The sequence below is a fragment of the Chaetodon trifascialis genome, chromosome 12, assembly GCF_039877785.1.
Source record: "Chaetodon trifascialis isolate fChaTrf1 chromosome 12, fChaTrf1.hap1, whole genome shotgun sequence".
Classification (NCBI taxonomy): domain Eukaryota; kingdom Metazoa; phylum Chordata; class Actinopteri; order Chaetodontiformes; family Chaetodontidae; genus Chaetodon; species Chaetodon trifascialis.
Window position 1 is genome coordinate 3259967 of NC_092067.1, and position 22202 is coordinate 3282168.

A 22202-nucleotide genomic window follows, 5' to 3' on the forward strand; every position below is an offset into this window, starting at 1 on the left:
ATAGGAATGAAGTGTTTAATACAAGAAAAAACACCAATTATAAAGAAAAAAATGTACAACTCTCCAAAAAGGAAAGGCTGGAATAATACTGACATTTAGTAAACCCTGATGGGGGGTTAAAATCCATCCATGACTCAAACCTGGGGGGTGTACACATCACTAGAAGGCCTAAACTATTTTCGGTGCATTTGATCCCTTTCGTCCCGCTAAGAACATGCATCACAAGTAGGTGAAACCCATTTCTGCAATTACCAATTCTAACATCTAGATTATATACAACCGCACTGTGTCCTTGAAAAGCAACTGTACCCCTTTCATAGCATTAAAAAGAGCACTAATTTAGCATTTGTTTCTATAACAGTCACACTGGATATTTAAAAAACAGAACCAGAGATGCTGTCCTTTCTATTTGACAGATTCTTCTTCCTGGTCAAAACTTGGTGCCTACATTACCCACACTGCAGCTTGACTGCTGACAGTTCAGAGATTTGGAATCGTAGAGCTATTACTAAAACCTATCAACAGACTCTGATGTGTAAAGTCGGCAGAGTCCCCCCCCCCCAAAAACAAAAAAAATTGTCATCATTTCAATAAAACACATTTGTGTTTGAAGAACTTCATCCATTCCAGAGAGAATTGCAGGTTTCGCCAGTACCATAGAAACTGTAAAGCAACAAGACAAAAACAACGTGTACACCGATACAGTGGCTGATCAAATCTTAGATAAAGCATTCAAGCATACATTGAAGAGCCTTAAGCATTTCCAGAATGATGAAATGGCACCAGTCAGAGGAAAGTTAGGAGGGTGTGTGGACCCCTTTGCTTGAGGGTCGTAAATAACAATGTCTCCAGTTAACAATACTGAAACGTTACTCATAGCACCTGTGACACCACAGAACTCTACAATCCTCCAGACCCTCCTCACAGAAATACTGATACCTGCCTGAATGTACTATCTGAGGCAGCAAACACCTTCATTGGGGCCAGTGGGGTTAACAGCATATCAGACATCAGCCTGCATATGGTCAGTACCAATGTCCACAGGAAGCTGTGAGTCTCCTGGATGGACACTCACATCCTGCCTCAGCCTTTAAGTGAGGAGAGAAGCTGCATGGCCAAAGCTCTGCCTAACTTGTGTCATTGTGACACACGAGAAGATAAGGGGGAGGTTGATGTGAAGGTGTTCAAGCATCTTGAGGGGAAACAAAAATATGTGAAGGAATGCAAATCAAAATTGAAAGATGTGAGCTGGGTCAAAAAGAAGGTCAAGCCCTTTCCTCTCATATACCCACCTGTGCTGTTTCCATAATGTGCAGAAATCTGTGCAAGTGTTTGTGCTTTGTACTACTGTAGCAATTTCCCATGAGCACCTGAACTGTTCAGAGGTTACAAAAGCCCCTAACATGGATTTAAATGTGTAAAGTGTCTCTCTTGACCATCTTCTCTCCCTAACAAACCTATATAAAAGTTTGGACATGGATCCACTTCTATATATTACATCATTCTCAATATGGCTTCAATAAAAACATTTTAAAAAGTGCCAAGTTCTTCTACTTTAAAGTCTCTGTTAAAAGGAAGGGTGGCCAATGAGCAGCCTCTTGAGTCCACTTGGATATTCTCTTCAGTAATCCAGCAATGCTTAAGTCAGTCCACAGCCTGAGTCTGAGGGAGAAGGTGCATCCATCCTGCTCTCCTGCTTACATACAGGTAACTTCAGCCTTTCCCTCCTCCTGCTCAAAGCCACCTTCCTCCAGGTGGGACAGGGTGCTGGGATACCCCCCTCCGAATACTGGAAAGCCCCCGATGCCTCCAGCAGTTGGAGAACGCTCCTCTGGAGACACAGGGCTGCTGACGGCACGACTTACAGAGCGGCTGGACACGTCGCTGTGCACAGCCAAAGCCTGGAGACAGGGAGGCCCGCCCACACACACACACACACACACACACACACACACACACACACACACACACACACACACACACACACACACACACACACACACACACACACACACACACACACACACACACACACACACACACACACACACACACACACACACACACACACACACACACACAGTATTGGAAAAGACCATCAACATCATCACTGGGGTCAGTCTAGTTTGATCTACTTTACTCTTCATTTTGTAATAAAAACAAAATGAGCCGGAATATGAACAAACATTGGAAAACAATTCTGAAAAATGATGATTAAAAATGAAGAAAGAAACATTCATTAGTCCCACACAGATTGTCGCAATCTGACCTTGAATAATGCTTTCCTGGTTCAAAGGTCGTTTTCGTTGTGTTTGTGCATACTCAGCTCAAATGATTTAATTACTGACATTCTGACCACACAGTACATATATCCCACACCTGGGCTCTGCACCAGGAAGTGGGTGTGTTAGCCAGCTACGTGTGGGCTTCAGGTTGTATGCTATCATGAAGCCGGCTCACTTTGAACCAGGGTAGATCTCATGCTAACCAATGCTTCATTGCTAACCTGCTCTGGACTAAGTTAACTTAGAAAGATCTAATCAAAACCTGCCAAGAACCCTACTACTGACCAATCAGATCACTGGAAAAACAGTCACCATTCCTACAGGATCCTAACAAGGATACGAGAATTAACAATAAAGTAACAGGCAATGAAGAGCATAGATATTTTTATGTTGAATAGTTTCACCTTGTGCCATACTGAGTCCACTCATACTCGATTGGATTATTAAGTAACCCAGAGCCAGAGAGACACACCCAGCTGAGCTTGCTTTGTGGTGCAAACCCCAGCTGGCAATCCACAATCACTACCATCGCCAACAAGTTACATTTCTATCCATGTCTTTTTCACAGCAAAAGACAAACTATAAAGACTACATTTAAAAGTATGTCTCAGCAATGTTCAGACGTCTCAATAAGCAAGCCTACAGAGGACAATCTGAAAGGGCATGTCATCATTAACCTTTACTGAGCCACACTTTCAGCCCGAGCAACACCACAGCAAGTGAAGTGCAGCTTCAACCCTGCTCACCAGGGGGCAGTGGAGCATCATAAACAGGCTCTCCATACCATGACAACTAAGGGATTCATTAAAAGATGCATCTATCTGTCAATCAGCCTTCCTCTGTGGATGGGTGATGATGACTACATAATTGCCTTGTTTTTCTCCAAATATCACACAACTAATGATGTAACACTCTTTTGACGACGACTCTTACTGTTTATAGGAAAAGGTCTTTAACATTTATTTTCCACTGTGCAGTCTCTATCATGATCTATATGTAAGCTCAACTGATTGCCAGGCTAATATTGGATTATTACAGGTAAGTAGGGGTGTATATGAGCCCAATACTCATCATCTTTTAGCTCTGTTTTTCATCTCTACTGACTCCTGGGTGAAATATCTGGCTCTTTAGCTGCTAAATGCTCCACTGTGTTCACCAGCTAGTTGCTGTTTGGTGCTGAGTGAAGTTGTGGACTAGATATTTAGATTACATCATTGTCAATATGGCTTCAATAAAAACATTTTAAAATGTTCTTCTACTTTCAAGTCTCTGTTAAAAGGAAGGGGTCATGAACGTGGTGGCCAGTCTTGAGTCCACTTGGATATTCTCTTCAGTAATCCAGCAATGCTTAAGTCAGTCCACAGCCTGAGTCTGAGGGAGAAGGTGCATCCATCCTGCTCTCCTGCTTACATACAGGTAACTTCAGACTTTCCCTCCTCCTGCTCAAAGCCACCTTCCTCCAGGTGGGACAGGGTGCTGGAATACCCCCCTCTAACACTGGAACGTTGCTGTTTGGTGCGGAGTAAAGTTGTGGACTGGACAGCTGAACAATGAACTGAAACTCACTACAAAGCTCTGCAAGCAGAGGGGAGCTGCAGATTAAGGTGGTGATTCTCTTTAGGTTCATCACTATGAGTGACCCATTTCACACTGCTTTACATACAACATAATGTTCAACTGTGGAATATCTGGTGTCAGTGCATATCTTTGTCGCACTTGTTGGTTTTTATTAGGTGTAAAATAATCTCATAGCTGCTCAGGCTCTACTCCAGGCATGTCCAAACTATTCCACAAAGGGCCGTGTGGCTGCAGGTTTTTCCTCCAACCAATCAAGAGTATGCAGTCTGACCAATCAGCTGTCTGAAGACTGAGATCAGCTGATTAAATGAGTCAAGTCTGGTGTGCTGCTGCTGGGTTGGAAAGAAAACCTTCAGCCACTCGGCCCTTTGTGGAATAGTTTGGACATGCCTGCTCTACTCTATCACCTTCTGCCCCCCCCTCACCTGATTCCTCGGTTGTCCTGCTGCCTGACGTCTGACCGGCCTCTGAAGAAACACAACCTGCTTGGTGGCCAGGTTCCCATCACTACACACACAACACAGAGGGATAGCTGGCTTTTAGAACAGGCTTAAACACACAGAGCAGACTGAATTAGTGACAAACATGTCTTCAAAAACATTGTTAAGGATACAGAGTGTGTTATATCTACCTGTCATGCCGGATAATGGGAGTGGGCAGCACACATGTGAGGAGCCAACCAAACTCAGCCAGAGTGTGAAGAAGAGGCCCGTAGTCTGTTTTCACGTCGGAGCCCTGGGTGTAAACACAATGCATGCAAATGTAGAGCCACTCACAGATAGGTCACCTGCTGAAAAATAATGTCTGTCTTACCACCCGAACCCGTTCTAAATCTACACAAAGCAGTTACTGAATGATCATGGCTGCCTTTCATGCGTTTAAGTTTTTGAGGGAACCTTGAAAGAGTCACATAAACACATCAAAAGTATTTTACCCAGTCCAGCCACGTTCAGACCAACAGTAGGCCTGTGTGAAAAAACACAATGCTATGCTATCATCCCTCACATGAGAACATGTCTGAGCCAAACTCATCTTTCAACAAATTTTATCTTCTCTCTCTCTCTCTCTCTCTCTCTCTCTCTCTCTCTCTCTCTCTCTCTCTCTCTCTCTCTCTCTCTCTCTCTCTCTCATGAAATCTCTACTGACCTCGATGACGGTCCACTGCTCTACGACGATGGTGTCATTAGCAGGAGGAGAGGTGCTCCTCTCCTCGTACACGAACAGGCCCTCCAGTGATCTGGGCACTGGCTCACCTAAAACATGCACACACAAAAGGTCACTGTAAAATGTGTACACATTTCTGTATTGCCACGTTTTTGTCATTATATGGTTCATGGGAAAGAAAACAGAACAATCCACATAAATGAAATTCATAACGCTGTCAGGTAGCACACGATAGATACACAGCAAATGCCTTTAGTGCTGAAAGAGCTCTAAGGAAATAAGGCGCAGAAAGCGTGTCACTGGGTTGATAATGACCCAGTTATTAGAAATAGGTTGAGCTCTGACTGAGTTCCCATGTGTTCATGTGAGGAGCGGAGCATGGAGGGTTCTTGTTGCTGCCTGTGGATGGAGTCAGCGTGTATATTTCCATTTATTGCAGGCCTCAGAGGTCTACAGATGAGGTGGATGTCAGCTACTCAGCAGAGGAACAGGAAGTGAGGTTGCTGAGGTCAGGAAGACAGCTCCAAATATAGATTCAGTGGGAGCGAGGAGGGAGGGACCTCAGCCAAAACAGGAAGTGACTGATTTTGTGTGTATGTGTGAATCACTGTTTTATGAGAAAAGATAAAAATGCAAAGGGTAGAGGAAGAAGGATAAAAAGGAACACCAGCTACCGTTAGCCCTTTGAACCTAAGGCTGTTTTTGTTCTCCTTTTCTTTTTTTTTTACAGGCTTCCTCTATGGAAGATCTAAAATGCCTAAAAATGTAAATAAATAAAAAATAAAATACATGTAAAAAGAACAATGAATCCTTTTTGCTACTAACTGTGTTAATAATTACATTGTTTTCCATGCCACACTCATCATTATATGGTTAACTGAATGAAAAACAGTTCAGGTCTGTTATGCGTTATTCATTTCAAGATGATTTAGGCTGATCACAAATGTCACAATAGAACTACACATGTTCTGGGATGGGTGGTGGCGCAACAGGTAGTGCGCGTGCCTCACAGCAAGAAGGTCGCAGGTTTGATTCCCGGGTCGGGCCTTTCTGTGTGAAGTTTGCATGTTCTTCCCGTGCATGCGTGGGTTCTCTCCAGGTACTCCGGCTTCCTCCCACAGACCAACAACATGCTCATTAGGTTGATTGGTGACTCTAAAAATTGCCCTTAGGTAATTTTGTGTAGGGAAGGTTTGTGTATTGTCCTGCGACTGGTCCAGGGTGTACCCCGCCTCTCGCCCGTTGACAGAAATAGGCTCCGGCCCCCCTGCGACCCCGAAAGGGATAAGCAGCATAGAAAATGGATGGATGGATGTTCTGGGATACTTCTTATGAAAAGATTTCAAGTTTCATGCAATGTCAAATTGCTACACCTGTGGGTTTTGAAGGAGGGGTGGAGGAGAAAGACTGGTGTAAATCTGCACGCTGACAAGAGAAAAGCAAGGTGATGCTTAACTGCCTCTAGAAATCTAATCACGGTAACGTTCAATAGGCTGTGTCCAATGGACTGCTATCTTCCAAACTTTTCCAAACAAACCAACACAAGCGTATGTTAGTGATTCCTGACCAGGTAAGCAGTGAAACGTGTGTGGTGATGACACCATATTTCAAAATCAGGGAGGATTTTAACAGACTAAGAGTGGACAGCCATGATAGCAGCTCATTAAGATGCACACTGATCATCGAGTCATTGATTTAGCAAATTGGTCATAAACCAAAGTGTGGGGCAAAATGAAATTTCGACCTGATGCTGGTGCTACATGAGAGTCAAGGCCGCAACGAAATGATTACAATTCACCCTGAGGGGGCATGAATGTGTGTACCAAGTTTCATAGCAATCCTAATAATTGTCAACACACCACAAAAGGAAAAGCCACCAGTCGTTAGTTCGTCAGGAAACTGGACCTTCTGGTGCTCTGCTGATGTGATGATGATGCTGGTAACAGTGTGTGCTGAAGAGTACAGCTTCAGCCACAGTCAATCCAACATCCAACCAACCTTTGGGTGTGTCCCAGTACACGAAGGAGTCCACCAACGACCAGCCTTTCCGATAGTAGGCAGCAGTCAGCTCCAGCCAATCAGCTTCCAGGGCACTGACCACCTGGCCCTTCCTGGAAACGCGCATGGAGAGCGCCCCCTGGTGGTACTGACAGGCCAGTGAGTCCAGAGGAGCACAGCCTGGAGCCCACGAGTGGAAGAAGACCAGTAACCTCAAGTCTGGAGGGAGGGAGGAGGAAAGAGCGAGCGGATGAGGAGAAAAACTGGAACGCTTGTCAACAAGATTGGCTTTGACAGAAAGGCACTACATTAACCTACATACTGGCTGTTACCTCTTCGTTCCTGAACAGAGGGTAGCTTTTGCAGAATTAAAAATGTGAAAGAAAGGTTTTAATCTCAGGGCAGAAAACGGAATAGGTAATCCCTGAAACCTGAGTCAATGAGTTCAGCAGTCAAATTTTACATCTTGTCCCCACAGGAAAAATCAAACTGACACTCAGCTGCTGATGGAGACACCAACAGGGAGCGATGGCAGAAATGAGTTTAATGAGAAGGACAGTGACTGTCTCACCGGGACTGTAGGTGTTTTCCTCCAGCTCTCTGTCTCCAGGTGGCGTACCAGGCGGGGTACGTGGAGGGGAGCGACAGCCCCTCTTCGGACTATGCACTCTGCCATTGGTAATCCCGCTCACCTGCTGGAGGACCGAGCCAATGAATCGAACGCCCCCCCGGGCACTGCTGTTCACCTGTCAGAAAGACAACCAGCCACGCTGTGACCATCTCGCTCACCATTACAATAAAGCGATGTTCAAGACTTGATTCCCTCCTAAACATGACACAGGTAGAGCTGCTTGAGAGTAATAGAAATCCCCCAAAAATGGCTAAAAATTGTTAAGTGCATGGCTTCCAGTGTGCTGGGTCTGCTTTGAACAGAATTTAGTGGCATTTTCAATGAGAGCACACGCAATGGCTCAGTTTCCCAGAGAGCAACAGCATCCAATTAAAGGATCACACATAACAGATTTATCTCGTAGTTAAAATCACCATTTCCCAAAATATGATTCTGTTGATGTATTCTTTGGCAGAAGGCAATAGTATAAGCTCCATAATGCCCTCTGAGGTGGCCAACATAGAAAACCTACACTTCTGGACACTTACCATGCATTATCCTTTAACCCAGAGGGGCAAACTTTGTCAGTGCGTACACAGAATTATTCTCCACAAATCAGCATCATATTCAGAAATTCACTGATTCAGTCAAAGTCATATTAACAGAAAAATATCCAACTTAAAATTTCATCCCTTAAATCTTGACTTGGTGAAAGTGTCCAACATTTTTCCTAATTTAGACTTTTAGAGACCAGAAAAGCTGAAAAGTAAACTTATTTTTAGGCATCCTAAAAAGTTGGAATTATTGAGTACCTATTTTGAACACAAGTTGTGATAAAGTGAAAGTATTCCACACAGAGATTTTTTTACAGTGCTGAAAAGGTGGAAATATCCAATATTTCACTTAAGAGGCCTGAAATCATGCAATATCTTATTTACTTCGGTGATTTTAGAGGCCTGCAGAAAAGAAGGTATTGAGTATTTCACTTTTTTTCAAGCTTGTTTTAAGAATCATCATCTAAAAAGATGATGTGTCCAGGATTTGACATATTTTTGAGACTTTAAAGGCCTTATAAAGAAAAAATATCCAATATCTCCCTTTTGAAGCATCTAGTATTTTACTTATTTGAGAGCTTTAGAGGTCTAGATGGATGAATGTACACAGAATTTGTTCTTTATTGCTTTATTTATCTGCTGATGATACGTTTATCTTGCAACCCCTTGGGGGATTGCCAACCCATATTGAGATGTGTTCATTTATTTATGGGGCTGCTAAGCTGCAGTAAATATTACTGACCCTGTCAATGAGCGCTCTGACCGTGTCACCCGTCAGCGACTCTCCAGGTAATGGCCACTCCTCCACCTTCAACATGGGCACACTGTGACACATGGACGCCGTCTGCTTACTGATGGCACACACAGACAGACAAAAACATCTCTTAGACAACCAGTGAGACAAGTTTAACAGTATCGGTGTTTGACGTAGGTTTTTCTTTTCTCGGTGGGCAGCTTCTGTGTCAATGGCACCAAATCTATTGAACCTGTCCAGCTGGACGGTTCATAGTTCACTTGTTACTGTCACAGAGCTGCAAACACCAACACATAAAGCTTTTATAGGCTCAGCAGGAGAAGGCTACCAACCACTGTCTCAGCAATTATGTGAAGGGTAAACAACTGAAGAAGAGACTGAAGGGATGACAGTTCATACACACTCAGTATTAAACTGAATTTCTGTGAAGTAACAGAACAGTCACACAGTACTACCCTTCAATTTTGCTTAAAAATACCATCAATAACAACAAATTCCCCTCTACAGCCATCGTCATCTTATGCAATTAAAATTAGCATCAGACTTACGCCAACCTATCAAACCTCAGAGATCAGAGACACTTCATCTCCATTGGCTGCAGTGGGGTCCCTGTTGTTGGGTGGATTTCTAGCCAATAGTAATCATGGCAGACACAAAGACCAAGTCAAACCAAAACATAGTCTCTCCCTCCTCCAGGCTCACCAGTCTGACCTCCTAGCATGGCTCTGCATTAAAAATGCAGCTGACTTCATCTATCATTCATCTATTTACTTGACAGTATGGTCGTGAACATGTCGCCACAGTGTGAAGGCATGTGTGGCAGAGGGAGGGGAGGCACACGCATTTTATATGCAGTCATCTTTATTGACCCTCAAAAGCATTTGATCCTTACTGACAAAACGAAACAATTATCTCATGACATTTTTCTATGAAGCTCAACACAAAGCTTCCAAACTACCTCACATCTCCTACTCTCATTTCAGTCTTGTAACTACAGGACACAACTTTAAAGCTTCAGCTCTCTTCAGAAGAGATCTCAATCTGAAACAGACTGCTGGTTACTTTATAAATATGTGGGTTTGCTTATATGTCAACATGTTAATGAAAAGACAGTAAAAGTATGAAAATCAGAGCTTCATCTTAGGTTGAAGGTCTGAAACAGGGTTAGGGTGTGTGTACCTGGGTCTTGGACGGGCCAGGATGGCGCGGTAAAGCAGGCTGTAGGGCAAAGAGCGGGTTCGGCCCACAGACAGGATGATGGGGTGCAAGGCGGCCAGGACATAGCCTTGTGTGTAGTAGGGCTGCAGGGCCTGGGGCAGCTCCGAAAGTGAAGCCACATATTGCACCGTAGGACGGCTACCTGCACGGATGGACAAATGATGGGTAGGAAACAAGTCAGTAAAACACAGTGGAGCTGGTCTATCAAGGTTACTGCCACATGATTTCATGCCATGCCACCTGCTGCATGGAAGTTACTTTGGCACCTGGCAAAACAAGATTTTTGGGGGGTATTTTTGTGTTTCTATATTTGAACAGATGGCCTGGGAATGCAGTTTAAAGTGCAGATTAGTAATAAAAAGTGGTGGCATGATGCATTCATGGAAAAGCTTAAGTTGGTTTCTGAGCTCATTTCTTTCAGCACACTCTTAACACTCTGTCCTGTTTTTAGCGTTCCAACCTCCCCATATCCCCACTCCTCTATAATGACTTTAACATCACTATTCTCACGGCTGCTGGTGAGAGGAAAGGATGCACAAACATATACACAAACACACAGGGTGTGCAGGACAGGAATGCAGATGATGATGCTTACCATTTATTTTCATTTCAGTTATGTTTGGATTTTTGTAGGAAATCTGTCATCCATCTGGGTGCAATATTTATGAAGATGTCACATATGGAACCATCTACCCACACACTTCCATGTATATGGTCAATGCAGATCCTATGATGTGTGAAACTGACATGTCACCAGCACCTCCATTACATCAACCCTCTTGCAATTCTGAATATGAAGATACTTCTTATGGAGACTAAAAATGTGTGCTATTGCTTGATCTGGGAGTTTTAATGTCCTGAGTCCAGTTGTGATGTCTGATGTTGTTTTTCTGACCACTGCAAACTGGCGCGCGCACGCGCACACACACACACACACACACACACACACACACACACACACACACACACACACACACACACACACACACACACACACACACACACAGAAATATTCTTATGTTTGGTTGCACTGAATATTAACTTTATGCTGCTGTGGTATTATTTGGGTAATGGGCTTGTGACTAACTTTTCATTATCATTTCGATAGTTTTCATTTCAGTAAAGGTGCCTGATGCTACAACAAAATGATGAATATTGAATTGAATTTTGAAGGGTGTATTTTATTTGTACTTATGTAACTTGTTGACTTGTTAGTTGCTTTGGTTAACCATCCAGCCCCTTAACCACACTTGTCATCTTGTGTGTGTGTGTGTGTGTGTGTGTGTGTGTGTGTGTGTGTGTGTGTGTGTGTGTGTGTGTGTGTGTGTGTGTGTGTGTGTGTGTGTCTGTGTGTATGTGTGTGCATGTGTGCATTTAGTGGTTTGCATCACTTGAAATTTTCCACAGTCATCCTTGTACAGGGCTGTAATCTGTGATCTCGACAGGACTTTACAGCTTGACTGTCTATCTGTGTGTGTTTTGATTTGGGTCTAGATTCATATCACAGGTTTGTCAAGATTTTCTACAATTAAATTAACACCTTTAGAGGACTGTGCAGGCTTGAAGGAAGGAAACACTCAAAATTATTTTCAAGAAAAGGTCTCAAGTCAGAAATTTTGTCATCTAGTCCACCCATCTTATATTTCCTCACCAGTTACAGCGATAAAGTGTGCAGTCAGTGCTCAGAGTTGTGTGCTGGTTAAGTGTTGTGTTGCCTTTCTTGAAACCCTGGCTGGAAATCCCTGTGACCATCACCACACTTCCTGTGTCCACAAAGAGTGGCTGTTCACAGAGGAGCTTGGCTGTGAGCCCCAAAGCACAAACGCATGCACAAACACACACACGCGCGCGCTCGCGCACACACGCACAATGCATTCCCTAATGATTTACCCTAACCTGCACCATCACCCCCACCCTTTCCCTTAAAACCAAGTCTGAACCCTCAAACAGCCCTTTGAAGTGGTGAGGACCAGCCAAAATGTCCTCACTTTCCTAAAATGTCACACATGTGCGCGTGCATGCACGCTCTCTCTCTCTCTCACACACACACGCACAGTTTTCTCCCTTTGCCTTGCTTCCAATTTTTCCAAAATTTTATATATAGATGTATATATGTGTGTGTGTGTACGAGTGTGTATGATAGAGAGAGAGAGAGAAGGATAGAAAGAGAGCATTCCTCTCTACAACCCCCCACATTCTCATGAACAAACAGCCCAGAGATTGGGGAGACCAGCTCACAGCTGAGATCACTGCAGCCTCTGAATGGGCTGTCTGGCTCCATTATGAGCCTGAAGACCACCACTACCTCAATGACACCACTAAAGCAGGGGCCGGGCAAACATAGCTACAGTTTACTGGCATTCCTGTGGGTTTGAAGCCCACTCCAAACACTTGAGGTGAATTTAAATTTAACACAAGCTTGCATGTTGCAGCTGGTGGAGCCAGTCGATGCTTCACTGTGGATGTGCAACTTCTAAGACAACTTCCTGACAAAACAGAGCCGGTCCAGTCAAACGTGGATCACCAACAGTGTCTGGATGGTCACTCAAAAATCAGCCAACTCCAGTGCAGTCAGTGGCTCCCAGGAGGACCATGACGTCATGCACGCACGCATGCACGGACACACACACACACACACACACACACACACACACACACACACACACACACACACACACACACACACACACACACACACACACACACACACACACACACCTCTAACCAAGGCTTTGTTGAGGTCTTTTGCTCTTCCCCTCCCTTGCTTTCAGTCCTCACACCCCCTCCCATCCTGCTGCCATTGGCCCCATCAACCAGCACACTAAGGCCTCTGTTCAGTGCTGTGAGGGGGAATAAAAAAGGAGGAGGTGGAGGAGGTGGGGGAGAGGAAGAAGGGAGGTCCAGCACAGAGGGTAAAAAAGGGGAACAGAAGCAGAGAATTATGGATAGGTGGGAACTGGCAGGATGGGGGTTTGGGGCTCAAGAGCAATTGAGCAACAACTGAGAGGCATGCCAGAGGTGGGAGGGCGAGGGAGGGAGGAGGGTTTAAAGACAAGCAGGGTTACAAGATGAATATTATGGGCTGGAGAAGGTGTGGAAAGGAGAACGCTGTCTGGCAAAAAGGAGCAAAGAAAACAAAGAGTAACACTAGCAGGAAAAACAAGCAGCTCTGAGAAGTTCTATTTAAACACTGTGGTGCTTTGAGCTAAATGCTAACATCAGCATGCTAACACGCTCACATTCCAACACACCGACAATGCTAACATGCTGAGGTTTAGTAGGTCTAACGCCATTCATGTCACATCGTTTAGGCCAGGGGTTCTCAAACGCATCACTCAAAGGTCCTCATCTGATCAGAGCTAATCAATGAACTAACGTCACAGCTCTAGTGACTGGGCCAGATTTACTGGCATATATTGTGAAACAGGTACACAATATAATCAGGGATGTGACTGCAAAGGGTTGTTTTCATTTGCTAAGTCACCTCCACAATTTAAGTCATAAGGTTAGCAGTGGGGCTAACCCTGATGAAAGGAAGTCCAATATTCACTCTCTTTCAGTTCAGAAAACACAGTGAGAGCAGCAAGAGTGGACAAGACAACACAGTAGTGGCCTCGAAACCAATATAATGTGCCATCGCCTAGGCATCACCTTTAGATCACAAGTTATTTCATGGAAATCCATCCAAAGGTGTGGACCAAAGTAAGGCACAAGCTGCCATCCCAGATAATTACTGACTGAACATCGCTTTGTATAAGCCATTTATTCATCTAGTCCTGACCTGCCATCAGTGTGCAGCCTACATATCGTCCTCTTGTGTGCGAATGTGAGTTGCTAGGTTTGCACTGCCCTTCAAATCTCCTCTAAATTTAATAATCAAATCAAATCTGAAAAGATCCATCATTAGATTCTCAGATTAGTCAGAGATTAGTGAAAATTGCACTAATCTCTAGAAATAATAAAGAGCAGGCAGATAGAAACCCTTTAACAATCAGGACAGTGAGCTTATCTTGAAGATATTTTCTTTTATTCTTCTATTCTTCTTTTTTCTTTTCTCTTTTATATTTTCTTCAACTGCCTTTTCATTTGTCCCTCCTTCAGTTCATCCAACCAGCCATGAAAACACGCCACATCAGGTTAAGCCATCTCTCTGCCTGCAAATCCCTTTGTATCCTCCATTTACTCATCTAGTCCTGACCTGCCGTCAGTGTGCAGCCTACATATCATCCTCTTACCCATAATTCATTTCATAGCCCAGTTCAAGTCTTTGCATGACACTGCTCCATGCGTAGGGAGATACAGGCCAAAGCTATTATTCTGTCACACACGCCTCACGGTGAGCTCATACAGAAAATCATTTATCACAAGAAGAAACAGGATTTTGATGTCTTCATGATTAACTAATTGCGAATTACCTGTAAACACAATATATCATCAGTTTTGCAAGTAATTACTCATAAGACAAAGTAGCTGAAGTTAAGAATCATCTGGGGACATGATTGTGTGTACCAAACCATCCATCCCATCGCTGTTACTCAAACTGGTAAATGTCAACCTCATGGTGCCACATGAGTAAAGGTCAGGAGAGCACCAAAGGCACAAGGATTCATCATCTGAGGAACATGAATGTCTGTCCAAAATAACTCCAATCCATCCAATAATAGTCAAGACATTGGTTTGGACCAAAGTGGCAGGCCAAACAGCTGACTGACAACACTATCTCTGAAGCACATGGCTAAAAACACCATCCACACTAAAGTCAAGTCAGTTTTATTTATACAGCCCAACATCAAAAGTCACAAATTGCCTAAAGGGGCTCTACACTCTGTCCTTAGACTATGAGTCCACTGAGGAACTCCAAAAACAGTTTAACATCCTGTCCCATCTGCTCTCCATCATCACTCCATCAACTGGGTGAACAGTAATTCCTCAATTACCCTGAAATCAAATCAAAAATGGGGGTACTATGGAACAAAGGTCAAAACAATCGGACAAGATTTTGTGTAGGACAGAACAGAACAGAAGAGAACAGAGGGGCTGTTCACTGGGCTGAGCTTTAATAAAGATCAATACCTCTAAAAACCCCTTTAGAGTCCATGGCTCTTCACTCTCTTATGAGCCCAGCTATCAGTGCTCAGCTCAGGAAAGTATTAGCAAGGTGCTTTGAAGTGCTGCCTCTGGCCCAGCCCCATGTCCACTCTCCTCTCTCACAGCAAAACAAGGCCAAGCTAACTGGGAGCACTGCTGCTACTGGACAACGTGAGATACACAGGTGTGTGTGTGTGTGTGTGTGTGTGTGTGTGTGTGTGTGTGTGTGTGTGTGTGTGTGTGTGTGTGTGTGTGTGTCCAGGTATTTATCACGTTGTGGGGACTGACAACAATCTGTTTACACAGTCACATTGTGGGGACTGACCTCCCTGATGGGGACAAAATGCAGGTCCCCTTAATGTAAATCATTAAATTTTAGGGTGCAGACTGAGGATAGGGTTACGGGTTAGGTAAGGTTAGGTTAGGTACAGGGTTAGGAACAGGCAAATAGTGATTATGGTAAGTCTATGTAATGTCCCCACAAGTGATATAAACACAACGTGTGTGTGTGTGTGTGTGTGTGTGTGTGTGTGTGTGTGTGTGTGTGTGTGTGAGCATGTGACAGTGCCTGATCTGTCAAAATCTGCTTTTTCTGCTTCATTAAAATAATTTTGACTATTTCCTGGTAAAATCTGAAAAAACAAAACTGATTAGTCTTATCTCCAGCATCATGTAATGGTAGGTTTATCCACATTAATCTACCTGATACAAAGTACTGGGTGTGCTCAGCATTAGGCAGAGAGAAGCTTTATAAAGCTGTCACCGCCTCATAATTCATCATTTTTAGATAGTATAAATTCTAGGTCATATCGTCCGTGCTGCATGCTGGTATGTGTGCAAGACATAAAAAGAAGACAGGGATCCATTTCTAAAAACAGTGCTGTGCAGTGATCCTCGTGGTCAAAAACTGGATATTAGCTAAGATAGCTAATATTCATAAGGACTTCAAATAGGATACAGACTCAGACTGTGCTGGAGGTGGTGAAACTTGCCTCAACAAAAGCCATTACACAAAAGCAGTCTGACAAGATATGCAAGAAGATATAAAGACCTCTCCAAACATAAGGCATCTGTTAGCCAGGTGCTCGTCAAGAACGGAATGTGCTGACAGATGTGTTATTAATACTGGAAAACACAGAGGCCTCAAAGCTGCAGACTACTGACTCTGACACCTTCTCCTTCAATAAACTCAATTAAAATTAAATTAGCCGATTCATGCTGGGCAGACACTGTGATTGCATTCATCCATTCATCTTGTACGTTGTGTTCACTCAGACTGTACGCTTTAATCGGCCTTTCTGCACGGACAGAGCCTGCAAACATCCACGCTCACGCTGGATGAATCGAGTAGGCAGCCATGACGAGGTACTGACTGAAGGTTAACACAGAATCCAAGAGATCACCCTAAATCCACACTGCTGACCATTCAGACAATTAGTCAGGTGCCATACTAAATGAATAGAATAACAAACATGAAAACATCTATGTACTGCAGAAGAGCGAAGCAACACTGGCACACTGTGCTGCTCTCATCCATGGCTCTCTCCATCGCTCATGTGGCTAAGCTAACACAAAGCGCACAGGCAGGCAGGCAGGCAGCTTTCATTTGGGCCTGCCACAGTGCGCCTGACTTGTATACTTGTTAGCCTGTTGTGCTAACCTCAGCACATGCTGCTAACGGCGTACGGCTGAAAGTTTCTGGGTAGAGCACTTGGTTCTGCATTAAGCGTGTTGGAGCCAATATTTTTGGGTATTAGTATGCAACATCTGTGGCTGCTTGCACTGGACCAGGACCTGCGCACTGCCACGGTTCTGCTCGAATACACAAACCATTATAGCCGTCGTGTTTATTTAATGCTTTCAGGAAACTTCGGCATCTTTCCCATGTGTACTGTTTAATCAGTGAGTATTTTTATTTTCCCAGGCTGGGCTCCGTCTGGGAGGTGACGGCACCCTGAGTGAATCTGGGAGCACATCAGATATCCTCTCCATCATGGAGGAGCTTTCAAACTGGACAACAAACCCTGCAGAGCCTCATTTGAAGTGAGAATGCAGCCTGGTTTAAATCTGGATCACAGCCAGGAAAACACACATTTAGTAGCACAGATAGGCTTTTTGAGGGTCTTTTCATCTTTACATTTGGTCAGAGGAAACGTGACTGACTAAACCAAGACATACTTAACACCTACTTCATTAAATAAGGTTACTGAAGTAAACAACTTATAGTGCTGGAAAGGAAAGAAAGAAATGCCTCTGAGGGTACCAGCCATCACCAAACTGAAGATGATTAATGGTGATTGGAATCACCCCGAGGGGGAGGTGTTGGCATAATCAGTCGGCGGATTTGGATTTTCGTTCCACTTCGGTCCACGCCGGTGGCGCAAAAGTGCACTGAAAGCTCGCCACCCCAGACCTGGTCAACTCTGTGCGCCAGCAGCGCACCGCCGGGCAAGTGAATTTTCATAAACCAGCGGAGTCGTGCCCTCACGTCACCCCATCAGCGAAGTGGACCTGACTTTGCGCCCTGCCTGTGCCGCACCGGCGGGGGAATCAAAAATAGAGCCCAGTGTGTTGTTTTCCTCTTTTCCTCCCATCGTAAAAAGCAGCTCAGGTGATCAATCACATAACATAAGGAATGTTCCAATGACTCATTTTCCTGCTGTTTAAAAAGAAGTTTTTCTCTTAATAATCACTGTGTGCAGATTATGATTATTATTTGACTATTATCAAATCCAATCAGTCCAGTAGGTGGTGCTAACACTTCATGAAACCATGTGGCAGAACTATATGAAAAGCTGCCCTGCTCTGAATGATGGAGCACAAAACAAACAAACCCCTCAAAACTCATTTACTTCTAGGTGTTTGATTTAAGTGGCTCCTTTAATTACTACAGGCAGAAACGAGCAAACACCGGAGCTGCTGTCCACGTACATCAAGCAAAAAGCTCCTTTGCTTTGGAGCTAGCTCCACTAAAGCTAATGTTGTTAGCTGCGACGCCAACATCTGAAATGCAAAATTAACCCTCCATCAATGTGAACATTACATTTATAGAAATGTAAGACTTTCTTCAACCTGCCATTAATTTAGTATGCACGCAGCACCAGCCTCAGGTAGACAGCTGAAGGCAGACAGCTAGGACACTATCATGGCAGAACTAAAACAAGAATCTGAAGGGAATTACCGTAGTTTTACATTTGTTTTCCATATGTTGTCACGTATGAAATGACCTAAAATGAAAACTATAAGCAGAATACTTGATTACTTTAATTGAATTACGAAACCGCATAGACCAGCCGACTACAGTCAACCCCACAGACCACCGAGCTGCACACTGAGAGGGTACTACTCAAACCACGTTTGGCGGTCAGTGATGTGAGTAATGAGCGCTCATGATGATGTCATGATGATCTGCCAGTGAAAAAGTCTCACAGCTGGATACTGTTGATCTGCCAAACAACTCAGACAAGATTCTGAAATTTATCCTCAATTTATCTCCCAGTCTGACTACTGGTGTCTGAGGTGGATCCAGACACAGGCTATGACTCACTCACACACACATACACACACTCTGTCTGAAGTGTATATATCTGTGAGTCTGTGTGAGAGCAGAACCCATGACCCCCTGCTGACAACAGGCACAAAGAGTCAGAGCACACAGAGGAGCGTTCGCTACTGTCACAGGTCACGACTGTCTGCTGCTGGGTGACAGCAGACAGCCTGTCGTCCACTCACCAAGGAAGCTCTGAGGGGAGAACAAAAAGGGCCACATTTATGTGTCCACACTGGGCACTACATTGGAGTTGTTGGGACAACAGAAAGTCTCACAATCACAATTCCACTGGCAGTGACAGAGTGGAGTTACAGAGTAAAGCTTCCTCCCACACAAATGATGAGCTGAGTACAGACAGCGGCTCCACAGAGCACACAAACCGGACACCAGCCACACCGGCCGTCCACTTAGTCACAGAATGAACATTGATCAGTGACAGCTGATATGACCTGCTGCTAGGATCTTCTGTCATTTGAACGTCAAAGCGACACTCAGTGGCAGCTACAAATGTGAAGATGCTGCCTCAGTGATTTCTACTCTGAGCTTTGCAAGTGCATTTTTAAATATATCACGTCGTCCACACTGACGTTCCAAAACATGACTCTGAATTATTTGTTTGTCAGGGTCAACTTCAACTGCAAGCTGGGAAATTGGGTAAAATTTCAATCTTGGGTTCTTATCGGAGCTGAAAAATTTCTGGATCAATGGGTTAGTCATGCCAGCAAACGAATAAATAAATTAGTTCCCGAACTTAGCTGTTCAAGTCATTATCAAGGAAACATCACTCTCTGGTTCCAGCACCTCAAATGTGAGAATCTGGTCTTTTCGCCAGTGTGTGAATTTAAATTGAATGTGCAATAAGGAATATAAAGACTGACAGAGAACTAATTTGTTGAGCAAAAATGACAAAAATGCACTTTCTCTTCAGGAGGGGACACACATTTTAACTGCTGTCTGTTCCAGTTAGTGAGTTATGTAAAGAATCCCAGATGTTCAGATCCAGCTGCTGCCAGCTGTTCTCATGGAGAAACTTCAGAATGTTTGACATTTGCAAACGACATCAGTGGCTGATGACGGCATGTGTATCGCCTTTATGTGTAGTTTGTCTCAAGCTTTAGTCTTCTGTGACAGCAGGTAAAATATCGTTGGGTTTGAGACTGTTGGTCTGACAAAACAGCCGTCAGAGGACATCACCTTGGTTTGATCCATAATGAAAATAATTGTTAATTCCAGCTCTACTTTGAAGTGAGTCCACAGCACATGACGGGACAGACAGGACTGGCTCCACGCTGTATGTTGGACAATCCTATAGTCATTAGAAGGCGGGATACACACTTTACTTCCCTGATCCCCTTAATTTTGAGAGCAGCACTTTCCTCCATCATTCATTATCGTGTTGGCATGCTGTTAACATGCGAGGGCCCGTTCAGACCTTAATCACTGTTGCCTTCCAAATAGGTCACAGTCAAAACAGCCAGTCTGAGGACCAGATGAAGGGATTATCCCTGAAAAATGGCAACCCTTGGCCATCAGTGACTGCCACACATGTTCAAATTAGACTCTATATCACAGCAGGTGGGCTTTCCTCTAGGAGGGTATAACATTTTGCTGCATGCCCACCACATGGGAAGGAGTGTGTGTGCATGAATGACTGTGTGTTTATGTGTGCGCTGAGGGGAGAAGGACTATTAGCAAAGACAGGAAAAAACCTTGTGTGACCTATTTCTAGATAGGCTGAACAGACAGCCCTGTTGCTAGGAAAGGTCCAGAGCTGGATGCTGTCATGGTACCCACATGTCATCAGTAACAATCTGACAGGGTCACGGCCATGTTTAAAAGACTGTATGGAGACTAACCGCACTGTCTGTCTATACTGAACTTGACAAGCATCACTGGAAAATACAGGCCCTCTGAGAACAGTGAGGTGATACTACGTTCAAATAAAACTACCATCAACAGGATGTCTGCTGTCGAGGACCATTTTAAGGCTGCATGAACCAGGAGGACCGTTATAGTCTGAAGGGGAGCACAGGGGGCCACTTTTAGGCCTTTTGAAAATGGTTAATGCCAAAATAATATTTTTAAGAGGGGCCGACTGGAGGGCTTACATCCTTAATCTCATGCACTTAGCTCCATTCAGACTAACTAGTGACACCAGTTTCCTTTAATGGAAAGCTGGAGTAATAAATGTACTGTAGAGCAACTGAACATTATCCATGCATCTGTTTATATTTCTGATTGATTGATTGATTGATTGATTGATTGATTGATTGATTGATTGATTGGTCTATAAACTGTGGAACAGTAAATTATGATCACTTTCACTAATGACCAATCTGCCCACCATTTCGTTGATTTGTCGTTTAGCCTCAGAAAATATTTCTTATTATTATTTCTTGTTTTGTCTCACCAATAGTTGAAACATGAACTTATACTATCACGTATTACCAAGAAAAGAATCAAACTCTCATTTTTGTTTGAAAAGCTAGTGAAATCGATTAATTTCGTATTGAACGATTAATCAACTAATCGTTTCAGCTCCACGTGAGTTGTTTGACCACTCAAATATGTCCCGTTTCCAAACACACAGAGCAGCAGTTAGAACGCGCTGGCGCGCAGCATCGATTATCTCAGCCGTTACCTTCCAAACTGAAGTCTAGCAGCACATACTCATACACGGTATCCGTTTTGGTCTCCACTTGTGGTCTCTTTAAGGTGGAGTAGATTTTCCCGGGGCTGCTGTCCTCCGGGTCTTCCAGTTTCCGCAAGCCGCAGCCCATGGCCTCCGAGGCGCAGACAGCCTTTCGCTCAGCGCGGTGGGAGCACCGGAGGAGCCGACAGACCGAGCTTCTCTGCGCCTTCAACTCTTTAACTGGACCGCTCCATCCCTCTCCGTCCTCCCTGTTAATCCCTCTGAATGGTCACAGATACGCAGCGGCAAAGCTGGAACAGCGACAAGCCCCCAAGTTTAAGAAGAGAGGAGCGGAGTGAAGTGTTACTCCATGAGGCGCCTGTTTTCTTGAAAAAGTGTCCCGCTGATGTGGCCGCGAGTCAGAAGTGTGGAGAGGAGGAGCGCGCTCCCTGGAAACAAAGTTTCCCCACAGTCAAGCTGGCAAGGATAATTCAACTTCCTTTCGAAATTTCAAAATAAGATATTGAAATAAACAACGCAGAATAATCCATCCATACTCAGTGTTACAATTTAGTGTTTTGTTCACTTTCTGTGTATTTTTTTATTTTTTTTTGGGGGGGGGGGGGGGGGGGGGGGGGTTATTTTTACACAGCCATTATTGATATAAGCCTGTATCTATTTTGTAACTTGAGGTCTTAATACTTGGATTCATGTGAACCAGTTTAAAGCTGCATTTTTTTTTCATATTTGATAATTTGATTTGATTTGATT

The 22202-nt window shown here is 44.0% G+C and overlaps 1 protein-coding gene across 1 annotated transcript; it reads right to left on the bottom strand.

The window, feature by feature from the left end:
• Window position 1: 1 nt before the first annotated feature.
• rftn2 (raftlin family member 2) lies at window positions 2–21860 on the bottom strand. Its single transcript, XM_070976125.1, has 9 exons — window positions 21441–21860; window positions 10123–10303; window positions 8932–9040; window positions 7597–7771; window positions 7026–7244; window positions 5010–5116; window positions 4495–4598; window positions 4289–4370; window positions 2–1901 (listed from the first exon to the last, which is right to left on the bottom strand). Exons 1-9 carry the CDS (start codon window positions 21577–21579, stop codon window positions 1698–1700), a joined length of 1320 nt encoding a protein of 439 aa, XP_070832226.1. The 5' UTR covers window positions 21580–21860; the 3' UTR covers window positions 2–1697.
• Between the last annotated feature and the right edge of the window lie 342 nt (window positions 21861–22202).